A 19,870-nucleotide genomic window follows, 5' to 3' on the forward strand; every position below is an offset into this window, starting at 1 on the left:
GCTAATTTAACATTAACCGGTGAAACCACAATTACCTACGGTCGTAATTGGTTTCTTCCTTTATTCATCCTGATGACAGGTTGGTAGGTAAGGACTCATTCTTGACTTCAGTGCATCATCGGAATACTCCCCTGCGTCACGCATAGGGTACAGAAATAGTGATTCGTGTCATAGCAATGTCTTTTATGCTATGTCAAGCAACTTCTTGCTTTACCATGCGCTAGTGGTCCATACCCCAGATGATCTGGTGCCCCCCCCCCCCCCATTATATGATAGTAGTAACTGTTACCAATGGCACCCCCCAGCCCTACCCCCAATTCATGGCATGTTTCATATAAAGGCCCCCATAAAAATGACCCTAAATACACCAATGACATGTAAGTAGGTACTCTCTCAGTGCTAGAGTTGTTTTTTATTTCAGCACAAAGAACGTTAAAATGCCACCATAACAATGAAAGAAAGTACTTAACAATTAAAAAAGGTAAAACAAATATTATTTGCTATCTATTATGTTGATATAAACGCATTTGCACATGCATGAGTCACGCTTCGTTAACAATCTTTAAAAATAAGAGTCGACTTACTGTAAGGTAGGGACTGGGGGCACACTTTGTCTCCCCAAAAACGGGTGACCCTCAAAAACAACGTTAGATAATCTGATCTAATCAGAAGACCTGATTCCAAGTTAGATGCGATGCGTGTAATACCATACTTATTATTATTCTGTGGTAATACTATCTACATACACATTAAAATTGAAGGTAAATTAATTTTACGCTACGCCGCTCTACCTTACAACTCTAATTTTCAGGATCTATCCATTCCTCCAGTGGCGGCGTAGCATGGTACCCGGGGCGATCACCCCCCCCCCCCCCNCCTAAGGCACCCCCTGGTACCCCCCAGGATTTTGGGATTACCGATTCGGAGATTGAAAGACAATCGTATCGTACCGGGGTACGATGACGTATCATGACATAGACCGCAGATTTGCCATGCAGATGCGCCAGTAAGTACTAATCTGCGCGACTTGTGTCACCCCCTGATGATTGGCACCCGGGGCGGACCGCCCCCACCGCCCCCCCCTTACGCCGCTACTGCATTCCTCCAATCAATTTCTCGTCTTACAGGACCATAAGACGGTAGCCCACAGGGAAAACAATCTCGAAAAATACTGGCACTGTGCATCGCACCTTACAAGTGCAAGTGGTCATATAAAGCGACTTGCAAACTGCGCGCGCAGTACTAGACGTGATGTGGCGCGCGAGTGTGTTGTTTTGTGTCGTGCTGGCGTGCGCGAGCGCGTGCAAGAGTCATGCGGAGAAGAAACATGGAGGTAAATAAAAAAGTGACGTAAATTGTAGGGAGAAAAGTTTAGGTTCCAATAGCAAACTGAAGCCCTTAGGATTTCCAGGAAAAAACAATTTTAAAAAATCCACTATAAGTAATTGTCCTGAAAAAGAACAAAGCAAACCTCAAGACATTACGATTTCTATAATATAGGTACCTACTTAATTTGTATTTCATAAATGCTATGCAGAATGTATTACTCGTATTTATAGTTATTCATTGGCAATAAGGATGCCTACTGACATTTAGATATGCCGTTATACAAACAAATGCTGGAATGATTAAAATCTAATTAATTTTCCCATACTAATAAGTAGATCGATCAACTGACGACGTAGAGGTTTTGTAGCTGGTCATCTATTGAAGGATCAGCCAGGACTTTTCCTGTCAAACTGTTTACCTACTGCAGTGCCGTTTTTCCACCATAGAGCACGGCCCGTCCGATGAGGGTCCCCTCGTCAGGTCGCCCTCGGGCCAGTTCCGAGGGTCATGGATGACGTCACGGCGGGGACGTCAGTTCGAGGCGTACCGGGGCATCAAGTATGCTGAGCCGCCTGTTGGGAAATTGAGGTTCCAGGTGACTTATTTCACAAAGTTGGTAGTTGGTAGAATTCAGGTATTATCAACCTTGATGTCTGGGATCCGGATCTTTCCAGTGGAGCGAGTTCTACTTAGTCTAGATTTCAAACGAGTGGGTATAAGTGGTTAGGTAGATCTGTTTTTCCTTGTATAATAATTGTTCGATTTTAATTTTGATTGTTGAATTTGTTATTTGGTAAGGATAAAAATATCCCATCGGTCAGAATGTCAAACTATCAGTAAAGATCTATTTATCCTACACCACCTTCAACAACATAACAACTGATCTTGTTTTCAAAGTAAAACTAATTGTGGTCTCCCATATAGGTACCTCATGATATCCTTGCACTGATACCGAGATACAGGCTAACCTTTTTTTGATCGCTATGTTTTTTGCTATTTTCGAAAAAAAAAAATTAAGTGTTTTTTTAATGGACCCCCTTTGGTACCCCCGGACCCCTTTCTGCAGTTTTCTGCTCCTTTCTGGCCGAGATACTGAGTATCATAACCTAGTTTGAGCAAATTTCAGTGAAACCTACCAAATCTATGTAAGACCACTTATGTACCTGGAATTACGCAAATAAAGAAATTTGATTTGATTTGATTTGAAGTCTAGAACTAGACTCTAGAGCAGTAGTGTACAGTGGTCATAGGAACACTGCTTTAGAGTATAATATGATTTTACGAGCTTTCCGCCCGCGGCTCGCCCGCGTGGAATTTTTTCTGTCACAGAAAAACTTTATCGCGCGCGTCTCTTTCAAAAACCGGGATAAAACCTATCCTATGTCCTTTCCCGGGACTCGAACTATCTCTATGCCTTTCATCAAAATCGGTTCAGTGGTTCAGGCGTGAAAGCAAGACAGACAGAGTTACTTTCGCATTTATAATATTAGTATGGATAATGTTCTCTAGCAATATGCCTACTATGTCCGCAGCCTCCCAAGCCCATCCTATCTTACAAGGGCGAAGTGAACGCAAGTGACGACGGCCCCGCGTGCCCGCTCATCGCACCCGATGACTACTACGTCGACGAAGACTGTCTTACCATCAACGTCTACACCCCTAGGAGCCATAGGTTTGTAGCAATATCGTCAACACTAAATACGCCGTAGTTTCGGTAGTGTACCTACTCTTGGCTTACATCGCACTTTGTGGAAAGTGTTGATCAGTCAAGACGGAGGCGTAAGCGACGCGTATCTAAGCAACACTCAACTCAGAAAAATTAAGTAAAACCAAGATAAGTGCAGTACCTACCTACTTAATAGCATTTTCACTAGCAGAATCTCCTTTTATCGTTTGTTCTTTTTACATGTAGGTACCTACCTATACCTTCCTAATGATTTATTACTTACTTCATGACCCACTTTATATCTAGGTACTTAATTGACGCACAGCAGGAAAATATCAGTCACTTTCCTTATCAGTCCAAACATCATAAATAAGGAACAATTATTTTCTTTAGGTAACTAATTAATTACCAATTTAAATGTTATTTTTATCACTTTCGTTTTCCGATACTTTTAAATGCATAGGGAGTAGGGACACACTCTGGACAAGAATGCAACGCTATTGGTTTAGGGTTCTTTTCCACTAAGACATCTTGTTTCTTGCAGATCCCTTCTATACACCGTGAAATGTTAGTGGTTGTTTTCCCGCAGTAAAATGATTCTATCTTACTAGTACAATGGATTAAGGAAGTTTTTTTTAATTCAAATTAAAAAATTGCCTGACGGAGCGTGTGCGATTCAGTTTATGCTGTAGGTATTATGGTATTACCTACATAGTGCGAGAGCTTCTTTTACTTTAAATATTGATTTCGTGAGGCAGGCAGTATCCAAATACTTACGTCACATTTTGTAAAAAAGACTATTGTTTCTTCAAAAATAACTCGCACGATTCGATAGTACTACTAAAGGTAAATATCATTCTGCCGCGGGAAAACAACCACTAATATTTCACGGTGTATAGTAGTAAACGTGTTTTAATTCTTATCATTCACACGAATATCCTTTGCAGCCCAAGATTGTCTCGCAAAAAAACTTGACTTGTTGTTGTTGAAGCTAGTGTGGGGGTCCCTTAGGCCCTGAACAGACGGTGAAACGAAACTGCAACTGCTAGTTACTTTTGAGTTGCATCTAAGTTTCTGCCATAGCGTCCGTTGAGAGACCACACATGACGCGACCAGTTTGAAACTTTCAGTTTCAGTTTCATTCATCAGAATCATCAGAAAGTTGCAGTTTCGTTGCAGTTGCGTTTCATCGTCTGTTCTGGGCAGTAGCGGCGTAAGGGGGGGGCGGTCCGCCCCGGGTGCCAAGCGTCAGGGGGTGACACAAGTCGCGCAGATAAGTACTCACTGGCACATCTGCATATCTGCGGTCGATTCTTTCAATCTTCGAATCGGTGGTAACCCCAAAATCCTGGGGGGTACCAGGGGGTGCCTTAGGACTNGATTCTGGGCCTTAATCGTTATTGTATGGCATAGATCCAAGCCGCTACCAGTGGTGTTCTTCATCCACCCGGGCGGCTTCTACTCGATGACGGGCCGCAGCGACGTGGCCGGCCCGCACTATCTGCTGGACAAGGATCTAGTGCTCGTCACCATCAACTACAGGCTGGGCTCGCTTGGTGAGTAGTTTTAGCCTATAGTAGAGCAATGGTTTAGCCCATATACTAGCAGTATTTTACGGCAAATACCTAGTCATTCTGGAGCTGTGGGTTGGATTTACTTAATCCTTCAAGGTCCGCGAATCTAGACACAATAGATAATCAATTGTTATGACATTAATTAATGCCGTCTGGGACTCAATCGTACAACAAAAGCTCTCAAATCTTACCACCATAACATCAATTCATTGTTTTGGCAATCAAGTAGAACTCTAATATTAATTAAGAGGGTCCCCACCCCAAGTTAGCTGGCCTTACTTAGATCACCTTCAACTCCTTAATCTTTATTCGTAAACTGATCAGAAATTAATGATTTTTTAAATTTGTTACTTGCTAGTCACCAACATGCAATGCATGGAGAGAAATCACTGACTATTTTCTAAGCGAGATCTAGATCTTGGTTACAAAGTAAGTAGTTGGAGTAGTAATGAAAATGTTTCCGTATCTAAAACTAATTGACTATCCCAGGTTTTCTCAGCACTGGCGATGAGTTAGCCCCCGGCAACAACGGCTTCAAAGACCAGGTGGTTGCCCTGAAGTGGGTGCGGAGGAACATCAGGGGTTTCGGCGGGGACCCCAACTTGGTCACCATCACGGGAGTCAGTGCGGGCTCTATTAGTGTTCTGCTGCACATGATCTCGCCTATGTCCAAAGGTAAGTTAAAACACTAATGTCTTTTCCGTCCGTTCGTTTCAGCCAAACAACGTCCACTGCTGGACAAAGGTCTCCCCCAAGAATTTCCACAACGAACGGTCCTACACTGCCCGCATCTAGGTTCTACACCGGCACGTCGGTTCACCTAGTGCAGCGGTTAACAAACTTATTTAGTCTACTGCCCACTTAGAGAATAAATTATTTTTTAGCGCCCCCCATTTTTGTAGTCAAGATTCGAGCTCAGTCGGTGTCTAAGAGTCCTCCTAGTAGATGACGCCTCCCAAGCCTCTACACAACGTCCCGATTTTTTTTCTGGGTCTCTTACCGCCCCCCTTTAAGCTGCAGCGCCCACAAGGGGGCGTTATCGCCCACTTTGGGAAAGACTGACCTAGTGGGAGGCCTGCTAATTATTACACACTAAACTAAACACTAATGTATACTGAATACAGATAGGCAGGATAAGACGACTTCTACTCTTCCCGTAGATGTCGAAAGAGATGACCATGGGACAAAAAACATCAGTTTTCCCAACCCATTTGGCCAGTGTAAGGAGTCCAATCCTCCATTTGCCCAGGTAAGTTAGAGATTGTCGGTCATATCCTGCAGTGGTAAAGTGACCAAAAATCTGATGATCATAGTAATTAAAATGATCAAAATAATTATCCTGGCCAAATGGTCCAGAAACCTTAGTACACCAACCTTTCCTATATTTGGCAAGTGCTGAGAAGAAGCGCCGCAACAAACCCAGTCACCACTGCCTGCCGGTTAATATAAATAAAAAATAAACAAAATAGGACTGATAGAATAGGACCACTTACACTCTTTCCGTGGATGTCGTATGAGATGACCAAGGGATAAGCTGAACTGTCCAAGCTGACTGGCCTGAATAGGTTTTTACATCAAATTCTCCATTTGGTTCTAGTAAAAAAAGATGGGCGCTGACGTCCACCCACAATGTGAACCAACGACCTCATAAAAGTACTTAGCAGGAAAGCGCTGGATGCAGGCCACCACCAACCGGCTATTGTGGAAATCATTGGGGGAGGCCTATGTTCAGCAGTGGACGTCCGGCTGAAATGATGATGATAACAAGTACACTCCTTCAGCAGTAACCAAATGACCTGTAATGATGATATGAGGATCTAACAATCATTTTGGCATCTTGGTTAAATACGTGGTCGGCGAACCCGAATATGACGTCAGTTGCAGTTACCGCACGAGCATACCCGAAGTCAGAACCTTAAATATCAGCATAAGATTAAATATTTTCCACAAAACAGACCTGTTCTGGTTACAACTCTTTTTATACTTATAACTGTCAAACCACACATGTAATGAAAATAAATGATTTGATTTGATTTATAACCAGGTCTCTTCCATCGAGGCATCTCCATAAGCGGCTCTCCCATCGGCAAGGAGCCGCTGTTCCACCACCAATTTGACCTTGCTGTAAAGCAGGCTCAGATCCTCAACTGTCCCTACGACAACTCCTCTGTCATCATCGACTGCCTCAAGTCCAAGAGCTATAGAGAGCTGGGCAACTCGCTGTTTGGATTTTATGTAAGAAGACATTTCATTTATCAAATTACCATCTCAATTTGTGTGTAGGTATGAGTTACAGTCAAAACTCATAGTCGATCAAAACCACTTATGACTGATTTTTGCACTCAAGTGGTTTTGAGTGCGTAAATCAGCGCTTGGTCTAAACCACTTTTGACTGGAAAATTCAGTCAAAAGCGATATTGACCAAGGGCATCAGTCAAAACCACTTTTGACTGAATTTGACCGATTTTGACTGTAACATTATGTACTTACAGTTAACAAGGGTACTTAGATACCTTGCTCTCATTGTTTATAACTTTCGATTTAAAAAAAAAACAACCCGATTGAGTTAACTTGGCACTACTCTGGCAGCCATGACGTCACATCGACGCTCGGGTACGGATGGAACGAAACGAACGCGGGTAGATGCACTTACGAGTAAATGGAAGGGAGACTCGCATTCAAGTGAGGTGACAGTTAGCTCGATCGGATTGTTCTACCAAGATTGTCTTCGGATTAATTTCATTTCGTATCCAATATCATCTTACTGTCCCTCGGGACAAACTTGGCCTTCACTAATTGGATTTTTATTAGCGATCAAGCTGCATGAGGAACGAGAGTTGGTAATAGTAATAATCCCGTTAACCAAGATTTAGGTTTTAAACTTCAACTCGATAAGGTGTTATTAACAACTTTTATCCGTTCGGGAGACGCGAAGTATTTGACGATGAGTGTTCTCTTATTCCACCGGCTGAATAATTTGGAAAAATTAAGTAGAATAAATAAAACCAACAAGAACAACACCAAAGCCTCTGTGGTCTAGTCGTAAGACCACCTGCTTCAGACGCAGAGGTGCCGGGTTCGACTCCCAGTGGGGGCAGATTTTTCTTTTCGGTTTGGTTGGTGATAGGGCTTGTTCTAAGTCCGCCTGGCTAGCTACCACCATCTTACCTAAGTCTGTCGCCATAACAACAATGTTAACAGCATTGTGTTCCGGCAGTTAAAGATAAGATAGCCAGTTCCTCTGTGGTTGAGGTGAAGCTCGCTTCCACCTTCGGCCTGATCATCACTTACCATCAGGTGAGATACAGGCCAAGAGCATCCTCGTTGTGGATCGTTCGTTCGTTTCAGCCAAATGACGTCCACTGCTGGACAAAGGCCTCCCCCAAGGTTTTCCACAATGAACGGTCCTGCGCTGCCCGCATCCAGGCTCTTCCCGCGACCTTTACCAGATCGTCGGTCCACCTAGTAGGAGGCCTGCCCACGCTACGTCTTCCAGCCTGTGGTCGCCACTCGAGAACTTTCCTGCCCCAACGGCCATCGTCTCTACGAGCTATGTGCCCCGCCCACTGCCACTTGATTTTAGAAATTCTGCGAGCTATGTAGGTTACTTTGGTTCTCCTGCGGATCTCCTCATTTCTGATTCGATCACGCAGGGAAACTCCGAGCATAGCCCGCTCCATCGCCCTTTGGGTGACCTTGAGCCTTCTTATGAGACCCATAGTAAGCGACCACGTCTCAGATCCGTATACCATCACTGGCAACACGCATTGGTCAAATAGTTACTTTCGACTTGAGACACTGTGGTATTTCGGACGTGAGTATATGGATAAAATAAATAAATCTGTTTATATAGCAATTCGGCTGGGACCCAGTGGGCATCTGGCAGCCGGTAGTGGAGCTGGACTTCGGTCAGGAGCGGTTCTTAGCCATCCAACCAGCGGATGCCATCCGTGAGGGGAAAATGCACGCCGTCCCGCACATCATCAGCCAGACTACCGACGAGTTCTTCTGGAATGCTTTCAGTGAGTTATAGCGACCTCTGCATTGGGTTGTATTACAATCCAAGATCAGAATTTCTCATGCTGCATTAGGTTATTTATTGAAAATTTATTATCACTTTTTGGGCTATAGGCTGAGTTGTACCATTTTACTTTAACTTTGCCAAACGTCAAAAATCTGTCAAACTCCATACAAAAAGCACCGGATAATGTTACTGTTACAATTGAAATAAGATAGTGCAACTCTGCACAAGATACTTTAATAATTGAGACATCACTGCCAGCTACTATCAAATCAAATCATTTTTATTATTATTTACCTACAAGTACATAGAAGCGAAAAACTCAGCCTTCGAATTAGAATAACTGGCATCCCTTCCAAAACAGAATGTTTTTTATTCATCATAAAGTCGTTAGCCCCTGGTGGAATGTCCAAAAGGACATGACAGTGTTGGGACTCCATGAACAAGACGTTCAAGGTAGAATCAAATCGCGGCGAATGATTGGAAAAGCCGACCCCTCGTAACGGGATAAGGCGAGGCAGAAGAATAATATTTATGTCGCTAACACTGCTGCAGCTGTGTCAAGACCAATTATTATTAAGCAACTACTTTTGTTTCCTCTATTTATAACTCTTAGGTCAAACCCACTAGAAGTGTTGACACCCCATCTTTCAAACCAGTCCATATTTCAGTCATCATTGGATGTAGTATATATAGTCTATTGAACTTTAAAATTATTGTATTTATTCCAGATGTTGTCAGAAACGAGACTCTACTAACGCGAATGAACGCGGAGTGGGAACAGATAGCGCCCATCTCTTTCCAACTTCCAAAGGAGAACGCATCTCTCGTTGCCAACAGACTGAAGGACGCATACCTTGAGGAGTGGCCGCTAAAGAACGACGACAAAAGCGCTTTCGCCTTGGGGAAGATATACGGAGATGCTATAGTTGGATTTAACACGCACAGGTAAAAACTCATAAAACTTATTTATTTTTGCAAATAGGCTTTTAAAAAGCACTTTTACACGTCCCAGTATTAACCCTACCACTGCTTCGGGACAATAAATGGGCCAGTGCTGAGAAGAAGCAGCGCAAGAAACTCAGTCACTATTGTCAGCCTCCTTTTATTGTTCGCTTATCAGCTATACACATTGTATGGGCTGGAACGGTTTTATGCGTATCATTAAGTAATATTAGAGGCAGGTAGATTTATTTTCATAAATAAAACACTGAATACTCAACTTTCACACTATATTGCCTTATTTTACATACAATTTATCACATAGCATCAAAAGCGCGGGGGATCGTCTCCGCGCGTCCCTCTATTCTCACGTTTGATTCTAGCGTGACATTGACATTACGTCAATGTCACTATGACAGCATTTCATTGGCCACAACGATACCGTAATTTTAACGTTTTAGATTTTTCATAATTTACAGTAATGATATTCATATCTTCAGGATGGCGAACCTGATGTGCCGCCACTCGCCGCGCAAGGTATTCTACTATGAGTTTGCATACATCGGCAACCACAGCTGGTACGAAGATAGCGTCACGATGAAGCCTAGAGGTAAGACCCTACTTTTATATTTGTCGAGAAAGTTGTCAGCCAACCTGACATCAGAATTGGTGACCATTTTATTTTTTTGGTTTATTTCAATTTTTGGCAAAGGTAGCAAATATTTTACCCAGTAAATAATACCAATGTAGTAAACGGTGCATGTGGTCCCATTCCCGTGTCCATCTTCTTTCGTTTGTTCCATCTTAACGAATAACGGTGGGAATGAGAGGTGGGAATAGTCCCGTTACCCTGTGACACAAGAGACAGCAACTCGCCAATCTAAGACCAGAGCGAAGCTCTTTCTATTTTCAAGTTTTTTTTTTAAAGAAAGAAAGATACATTTATAATAATGAACATCATACAAATACAGGCAATTACATAGACATGACAGTGGCCCATAATAATGGAAGAAGAAAAAAATAAAAACAAGAGTAAACTGAGCAGTGCCACCCATTACAAATTATATCTGTAAAAAGTTTTCTTAGCTCTTGGGTTTATTCTAGAGGGGCGGCTTAACCTATAGCAGGCCTGGCTCACTCTGCGCGGTACATCCGATAATTACCTACAGCGAAGCGCCCCGCCGGCGGGTATTATATCAGTCGAGTGTCACGCGCGCGCCCGTCAGGACGCTGGCATGCGTTGTAGTATGATTATAATTCTATGATCGAAGTATTATTTAAAAGTGGACATAAAGAGAAAGAAATATTGTGCGGCGTTCGGGTGTTTAAATTCGAAAAGTAATCTACCGGATTTATCTTTTTTTTTCGCTTCCCAAAGATGCTGAAAGGTATGTTGGCCATGTAGGTAATAAATAATTCTTAGGATAGTATAGGAACCTAACCTACTATGAAGGTTTTCCTTCCATAATGAATGCATACTTACCTACATACGTACCTCATTACAAGTAAGTAGATTAATTATTTTTTTACTAGACAGCAACCCTAACAGCGTAAGAAGAGTTCAGAGGCACGCGATAGAAAGAGACAAAACTTGTAGGTGAATAAAATTGTAGGTACGTAGTGCTGTGCGAGCTGAATTCCACTGAATCGCGTCGTAGCAAGACTCGCATTTATTTAAATCGTCTTGCGGAGTAATCCTTCTGTACCTGTACTATTACTTATTCTGTGCCTATAGTGCAGGGTGTGCGTTGCACGCTGACGCAATGTGTTCGCAAAGTGATCAAACTGGATCACCTGCGGGATCAAAGTGGAATAAACCTTTGGCTAGTGACAACACCTCTAAAATAGAAAAGACATGGGTCTTAACGCGACACATAAAATATCTGGAGGGTGGAAGAGGAGGCCTATGTTCGAAGGCGAACCTAAAGGCTGCTATAGATAGATAGGTCGGCCGTTTGGTGTAGTGGTTCAGAACGGACTACTATGCCGAGAGGTCCCGGGTTCGATTCCCGGTCGGGCAGAAATTGAAATGATGAATTTTATTGTAAGTATTTTATTTTTCTTTATTCAGAAAACCACAGCTCTTTATAATAATAATACAAACAGGTATTTTAGTTTCTGTGACGGGTCTGGGTGTTTTCTATGTAGGTACATATAATATGTATGTATTTACAAAAAAAAAGTATTTAAGTATGTTTATATCCGTTGTCTAGTACCCATAATACAAGCTTTGCTTAGTTTGGGACTAGAAGCGTAGTGTTTAATGTCCATCATCATCATCATCATCATTTCAGCCACAGGACGTCCACTGCTGAACATAGGCCTCCCCCAATGACTTCCACATCGCACGGTTGGTAGCGGCCTGCATCCAGCGCCTTCCCGCTACCTTTATCAGGTCGTCGGAGGTTTAATGTCCAATGATATTTATTTATATTTATATTTAATGTCCCCAGGCGCGGCGCACCACGACGACATGCTCTACCTGTTCACGCTGAGCTTCCGCTACCCCGCCATCCCGGCCGACCACAGCCGGGACTCATTCATGGTCGACCGCATGACCACCATCTGGTACAACTTCGCGAGATACGGGTAATACAGCGTTCACAATACCACGTCAATTGAAAGAGATATAGCGCGTCAAGTGCAAGAAAAAGCCCGTGACGTCAAGACGTGGTTAGTGTAGGAACTTTGTGACGTCACAAGGAAATTCAACGCAATAACTTTGCAAGTACTAAATAAGTGTCTAATATTTTTGATAAATAATTGATGGACTAAGAAAGGTTTTATAAGATAAGAAAAACTTTATTTGACACAAAAAGAAAAAATAAAAAATAGAACAAAGGGACTTAAAACTATACACGCATATTTTTGTGTCAAAAAGGCGCTCGCCTATTATTAGCCTATTGTCATGGTGTAAATCTCTCTATCCAAATGTACGATCAGAATGGAATTGAATATATAAACACTAAGCTATTGTCACATCAGTAGAGAATCTTTACTCATGTACCATTACCATACAAAGTAAGTACATATATCTGAGCACAGAACAAGCGACAATAACCGAACGGTTAAAGGTGTCGGAATATCTGATTCGATTTCCGAGGAACGCGGGTTCGAACCCCGTCACTACTCGACTACAATTTATTGTAGTGTACTGTGTACCCCCCACACACAACTACGCAATCATATTTTACCACAAGGGGTTAACTTGCTAATTTTTTTTTATTATGTGACAGGAGGCGAACGATATTATTTAAAAAAAAAATTTTCTCTTCCAGAGAGGGCAACACAACTGGCTTCTACAAACACAAAGCCATTTTTGAACAATAATTAAATAGAAATGTCCTTCCAGAGACCCGAACCCGCCACCGTCTGAAAACCAACCAGAGCTGACCGTGCACTGGCCCGCCATGACGCCTGCCGAGCGCAAATATTTGCGCGTGGCCGAGCCGCTCAGCGTTCGCGCGCGAATTTTCGAGGACCGCTTCAAGCTGTGGGACGAACTCTATCCCTTGGACTATTAGGGCTTCAGATAATAATATACAGGGTGTTAGGTAAATGGGTATATGAGCCGACACTAGCCCATGTTAATATGGTCATACAAATCGGATTTTATAAAATGTATTTTGTATGAAAATTAAAAAAAATAAAATGATGATATCAAATTTCTGACTTCACCATACCATTTATAATTATGCCCATGTTAACAGGGGCTAGTCGGCTCATATACCCATTTACCTAACACCCTGTATAATGACTATTTCTGGGCAAACGCTCCAAAAGACTCCAATCTTCGTTCGAAGTGAGAATCAGACAATCCTAAACATTACTTATTGTCTGAAATTATGAAATAAATAAGCTATAAATATCCTTGGACAGTTTACTTACTTATCTTACTAATAAAAATGCGTGTAAATACTAACTTACCTACTACACTTATACAGATACTTACCTGCCTGGCAAATAAAAAAAAAACTAGTAAAAAAGTTATTACATATTTTTTAGTGTTAAGTCTCGCATCTCATACGAATTTTTTATAAGTAGCCTACGTTACCTATTAATTGCCTACACAGAAGACACCCAGAGCAATAGGAACAACATATTATTATTACCTATTTAGTATCCGTCTACCATCCTCTTCCTAACTATGTTCCTTCTACCTCTAAGATTTACTTTGCTGAGTTCTATTGAAAGCTCTTTTATTACTGAAACTACGTGCGTTACTTTTAAAACATCTACCGAATTAAATGTGGTCAAAAAATGTAAGGCACCACATTAGACTTATTTTATGCGGGCAGCAAATTCCGCCGGCCCTCCATAAAACACATTTTATTTCTGGGGGTTTGTTACCAAACTCCAGGCATTCCTACAAAATGGTATTTCCTAGGTCGAGTTCAGGGATAATGGTTCAAGCCCGCTGAGTCACGATTAAATGTAAATCTAATTTAAAACCTTATTGCTAGAGCAGTAAAACACTCATTTCTAAGATTCAATTTCGACATTCCAAGTATTTTTTGCAAATTGATTCTTAATGCCTTTCGCATAAAGTACATAATACCACAAGACTGAAAAGGTGAAAAAATTATCCCTCTCGTGAAGTTCAAGCCGCGCGCCCTCACGCATGCGTCGACTTCACTCCCTTGACATCTAGTGATGTTCGTACTCAAATAAATCGATTCATAGATTTATTTGTAATGAATAGTTTGGAAATCTTATAAAGAGGACATTATTATTTAGGTATTGGAAAACGATAACAAACAAAATAGGTCTAACCAATTTCTCTTGAAATAAAGGTTAAACCTATTCTGTAAAAACTGGCTATCTGATTTAGCTAGAAATTATCTTTCGATATGACATTTCGTAAAGAAAAGCAGTAAATTGTTTTTGAGCGCGTTACAGCAAAAAGAGCAATTCCAAAGAAACAGCTTAATATTAATCCCTGCTTAGCTGCACGCAGCATCGATTGTCGATAACGTTCCGTAGCACACATCACTGCGCCCGCTCTCCTCCCCTCAGAGCGGCCGCGCGCTACATCATTCGAGCGAGAGCGCCCTCCACGCCTGTCAATAAAAATTGGAGATTTTATTCCCAGCCAGCCAGGATAAACCTGGAATTTTCAGGTAGGTTCACCTTTCTGGATTAGGATTTAATTTTAATTGTTGCTACTTTCACGAGTTTTAAAATAGCAGTGACTTTTTACAAACTGGAAGAGGTGAGGTCTTTTCCATGTAATATTTTTTCAGATGTAAATTTTCCCTAGAGGGGGGAGATCGGTCAAGTCGACGACGTTGACCTTGAATTTGTAACGAAGTTTTTACTCTGAGCATTTGTAACACATCATTTTGTTCTTTCACAGCTAACGGCTGGACTTCGCAGCCTAGAATCTCTCAAGCTAGCGATGAGCTGGTGGAAGGAACCCGATATGGGAGGTGATTATTTTTGTTTATTTACAGTGCTGAAAGTTGAAAGTGTGGTTGAAATTTCTACTTATCACGTGACACATTGACAGTTATGTGCGGACAGTGTTGTTAAAATTATCGATTAATGCCCTTCGGTCCATAGATTAGGTACCTAAATGCTTTAGTGCTAAGAGGGAGAATGGTCAGTGAAAATAAGTTTGTGCCTATTTCTGTTGTACCCAATTTTGTCCCAGATTTTATTGAGAACTGATACTCAATCAACACAACGTGTAAACGTGTTCTTGTTTACGTGTGTGATTGGTGCTGTTATGATACTGTTAATTAAACAGTAGTACTACCCTACAAAAGGGAAAGGAATATTAACTTCGTAGGTGCTTATTAAAATGTTCAGTATTTTTCTTATAGTTATAACATAGCCAGTAATCACGTCGTATAATCTAAATTAACGTATATGAATCGGTGAAGAAAACAATATTATTTCAATATCATAGGACCGTTAGTTCTGGTGATTCTACCTATTTATATCGTTATTTTTTTCTCTATGCATGCCTACAATATGCATGAAATATCACAACCACCATCCAGGTTGGTCATCCGACAGGTCCGACACTGTATGCATGATAATTCAGGAGTCAAATGCCAGAAAAATCTAGACAATAAAATAGTTTATAAAGTCTGGTTTTTTTTATGCATAACAAGGCAGGTATTTGACCACAATCGCACCTGATGTTAAGTGGGATGCAGTCTAGGATGGTACATAATATCTGCCCTGTAAGTGCCTATTTACTCTCGCCTTGAAAAGGCCCGGATTATAGTCTCCGGGAAAGACAGCAGCAGGCAACGAATTCCAGTCCCTAGCTGTTCGCATTATAAAAAAGTCATTGAAACGCTTAGTGCGAGCTGGTGGAATGACAACAATATAGGGATGGTACGCTGCGACTGGTTCCCCGATGATTGAAAATTGCACATTGAATGTTTAAATTGCAAGTCCTGTCTTGTTTTGTCTCAGTACCCGCGGGGGAGCGGGAGGGGTGCGCGGCGGCGCGCATGTGGCGTGCTGCGTGCGGCACGCTGCGCGCGCCCGACGCCGACGACGCCTGGAAGCAGATCGTGGACACATCGCCCTCGGATGCCTTGTGGCACTCCATCAGGAACTGTGTGGCGTATCAGGTACGATCTGTGGTTATTCAAAATGCGACTATGCTAGTGCTAGATATCTAAAAACAGCTTAAAAATGAGCTTTAATGAAAGAATAAAAATTACCTACGATTTTAGCACTCTACTAGGAAGAACCCTGTATCAGAATGGATAAATTATAGGGTAGGTATACCCAACATTGATGAAACACACGCTGGCCGTAACTTGAAAATTTCAACGGGTTCATCTAGTGTCTAAGTAGCTCAGTTGGAAGAGCAGTCGCCCGGCAAGCGTGAGGTCGTGGGTTCAATTCCCGCTAACTTCTAAGTATAACACAACACCATGAAAATCTACTAATAGCAATGACCATTCAAGAAAAGAATGGAAAATGCAGAAGATCCTTGCGAGTTCTTTGATGCTGATGCTGATATGCAGCAGAACAAATAATGTCTCTTTCTTTTGTGCTTCCAAAATCAGCATTACAGTAGGATTATTTTAGAAATAACCTTCATAAGTCCTCGATTTAATCTCTGACGACATTTTCACCTTATTTTCTTATTCATTGAATATGTGAATAATATTTTATGTAGAGTATGTAATGTGAATAAAAAACAGCTCTAAGTTTGTTTTCAATATTGTTTACGCGCTAGGTTGAACTTGAAAGTGAAACTTTGCATTAAAGATGAATAATTCTTAACCAAAGCTGATGCGATCTGGCGCGCTGACAGAAATTCAAAATGGTTTTTCAAGTAGGTACCAACTATCCACCAAGAATCTATATGAACCAACACAGTTTGATTATTATTTGGGAGTAATTTTGAAGGTTTCAATTCAACCAACTTAGCTATCAAAAGTTCAGATTCTAACACTTTGTTTTGAGCTTGCATTTCAATGAGACAATGATTCATGGAATTGGAGCAGCGAGTATAATGATGACCGTGTCGTAGTCTCAACAACAGTTTCACATGTAGACACGCAAGCCATTCTTTTTTCCATACAATAACTGGCTTCCTCCGCTTATCATACTACCTAAGAAAACGCCTCTATTTGGTTCAATGACGTTACAGATTTGTATGAGGAAGACTAATGGATTTTTATAGTATTAAGATCCTAAATCTTTTTTTCACTAAACTTTTGTCATTCATATTGTTTGTTTCAGGCGGGTATCTGGCAGAAATTAATATCGAAAGGCATTGAAGATGTGGTTCAGCCTGCAGCATTCAAGCTGGCTATAGTATTGCGTCACACGCCGTCAGAAGTCACGGTCAAGCTGCTCACAGAATTGCTACGATCACATCCACAGTCGGTATGTATCGTCGATCGAACGAAAGCGTGAAAGTTAACCTTAAGCCTCATAGAATATACATAGATGACGTTGCTTCCGTAAAATTTGCTCAGTTTTATACCTAATATAGCTTTCCGCCCGCGGCTTCGCCCGCGTGGAATTTTGTCTGTCACAGAAAAACTTTATCGCGCGCGTCCCTGTTTCAAAAACCGGGATAAAAACTATCCTATGTTCTTTCCCGGGACTCAAACTATCTCTATGCCAAATTTCATCAAAATCGGTTGCGAGGTTTAAGCGGGAAAGCGTAACAGACAGACAGACAGACAGACAGACAGACAGACAGACAGAGTTACTTTCGCATTTATAATATTATTAGTTGGGATATATTATAGTTGGGATAGTTGGGATACATTGAAAACACTTTTTTTTCATCACCCCAATCCACTCGCCTATGGATTACTGGAGAATGACAACGTGGTTAAAAGGCTAAAAAGAAACCACGTAATTTAAGAAGACAGCTTAGGCATAGGCCAGCTCCTCTTTAACAATAAAATGACCCTCAACATAATTATCTGTTATTATAGTCTGGCGACTGATTGCAGAAATCATTAACACAAAAAAAAAACACTTTTTGAGAAATTTCCTTATTTTTTTCACAGCAAGATTTGACATCCTACGTCCTTGCCTTACTGACAGACGACGAAGCTCAATGGTGTGGAAGCTGTGGTGAAGGTGAATCAGGCGGCGGCTCACCGACGGCGCCTCCGGGACCGGCGCCTCTGAGGGACCTCCAACTATTCGGGGACTGTGAACTGGCTGTCCTAGCTGCTTCTAAGGAGGAATATGATGCCCACGCTAAACTTGTGAGGGCGGAATACTCCAAGCTCACCCAGGAACATTATGTGGAACTAAGGATCAAAGTGAGTCATACATTTTTAGTAGGTTGCCGACATTTGAGTCTCATAATTATAATTAAACTGCAGTGAAACTTTTATGCTGCTTTTACACTATGAGGAAATTAGCCGAGTCAAGTTAAAAAAACAGAGGAATGGGGATGAAATTCATTCATAATTCATCCCCACTCCACTGTTTTTTTGACTTGACTTGGCTAATTTCCGCGCAGTGTAAACGCAGCATTAGACATTTTGTTTCATTAATTGTTAGAAAATTTGCACAGTCTTCCATAATTAATATTTTAATCACTTTGTTTCAGGTGCTCAACCAATTCAATCAAATTCCAAAACTATTTCACACACCAGAGTTTGAAGATTTAGAATCGGCTGCAAGAGAAAACATCGAACGGGAAATTAGCACATTGAGGGAACACCTCTCGGCCGCTAGAAAAGACTAAACTTTTTACTGTTGTGATAAAAAAGAGCTGTTTGCTATGGGTACACAAGTTATGTATGTCGTGTGAATGTCACAGTTTACCAGTTAAAATGGCAATTTAACTTATTTCATTTAAATAATTTAACCAACTATTCACCAAAAAATTGTTCCTACAGCTATTTCTGCTAATATTCATGTTTTAAATTAGGCAACTATGCGATTGATTTGATCAATTTCCTGATGAATTGGCTTACCGAGATTCTGTAGAATCTGTTATCTATATTCTTTAAAAGAAGTGTGATTGACTAATAAAACTGGTAGCCAGTGACATTACTGTGAGGTGTCATCAATAGAAGGCTAAATTCGATCTGATGTATGTATCTTTAAACAGTACACTGCAAGATATAAACAAGGCAAGTGGTGCCGTCTTCCGTGCATGACCACATTATTTAAAGTAGGTGAAATAAATGTAGTGTCTCATCTGATAATAAAATTTGTTCTTTGCCGGGCTAGTGTTGTCAGAAGATGACATTGAAATAAAGTTATAAAGAGTCGATTGAACATTTAATAATTCACTTTAGTCGAATACTGTTACGACGCTCAAAATTAAGTCTGTTTAGTTATTATTATAAAAAGTCAGTACCATAGTAATAAGACTATTGTCTTGTCACCTGACGTTAACACTAACTCTATCTGTTCATATAAATAGGTATGATTCTGTAAAATAATTTCAGATGATTTTATAACAATTGTAATGTGATGAGAGATGTTCGATGGAAAAAAGTGTTCAATCTAATCATGGGAAACAAAAATTGATTGTGTTCATTTTAATATCGTTTCAGTATTCGGCTTTCTACACGACATAAATAAAAATATTAATATAATTCGCAAGTAGTTAGTAAACTAGCGTCACACGCAAACGCAACACTTTGAAAATGTACGAGATGACGTAATAAAAGCAGTTTTTTGTTTTAGTAGTAATCAGGAATAATTTTATTTATGTTACCCAACAGATTTGCTTATTTATGCTGACATTTCAGTTTTGAACTAAATGTACTTTAGGTTAGGATAATAAGCTTAAAAAGTAATGACTTGGTCATAATTTGAATAATTTAGCAAGCGTTTTTATTCAAAATCATAATGAGTATTATTTAATAAATCTTATGA

The 19,870-nt window shown here is 40.8% G+C and overlaps 2 protein-coding genes across 2 annotated transcripts; both read left to right on the forward strand.

The window, feature by feature from the left end:
• Positions 1–1,239: 1,239 nt before the first annotated feature.
• On the forward strand, positions 1,240–13,400 carry LOC114355274 (venom carboxylesterase-6-like). Its single transcript, XM_028308034.1, has 11 exons — positions 1,240–1,333; positions 1,776–1,924; positions 2,862–3,001; positions 4,409–4,551; positions 5,059–5,244; positions 6,614–6,804; positions 8,423–8,591; positions 9,322–9,538; positions 10,033–10,142; positions 11,986–12,121; positions 12,885–13,400. Exons 1-11 carry the CDS (start codon positions 1,252–1,254, stop codon positions 13,054–13,056), a joined length of 1,695 nt encoding a protein of 564 aa, XP_028163835.1. The 5' UTR covers positions 1,240–1,251; the 3' UTR covers positions 13,057–13,400.
• A 409-nt stretch (positions 13,401–13,809) lies between these two features.
• Positions 13,810–19,829, forward strand: LOC114355305 (uncharacterized). Its single transcript, XM_028308090.1, has 6 exons — positions 13,810–14,652; positions 14,889–14,961; positions 15,962–16,122; positions 17,249–17,395; positions 18,034–18,294; positions 18,588–19,829. The coding sequence occupies exons 2-6, from the start codon at positions 14,931–14,933 to the stop codon at positions 18,723–18,725; spliced, it is 738 nt and encodes a 245-aa protein (XP_028163891.1). The 5' UTR covers positions 13,810–14,652; positions 14,889–14,930; the 3' UTR covers positions 18,726–19,829.
• Positions 19,830–19,870: the final 41 nt, after the last annotated feature.

This window comes from Ostrinia furnacalis, unplaced genomic scaffold, assembly GCF_004193835.3.
Source record: "Ostrinia furnacalis isolate ACB-3 unplaced genomic scaffold, ASM419383v2 OfSCF2378, whole genome shotgun sequence".
NCBI classification, from domain to species: Eukaryota; Metazoa; Arthropoda; class Insecta; order Lepidoptera; family Crambidae; genus Ostrinia; species Ostrinia furnacalis.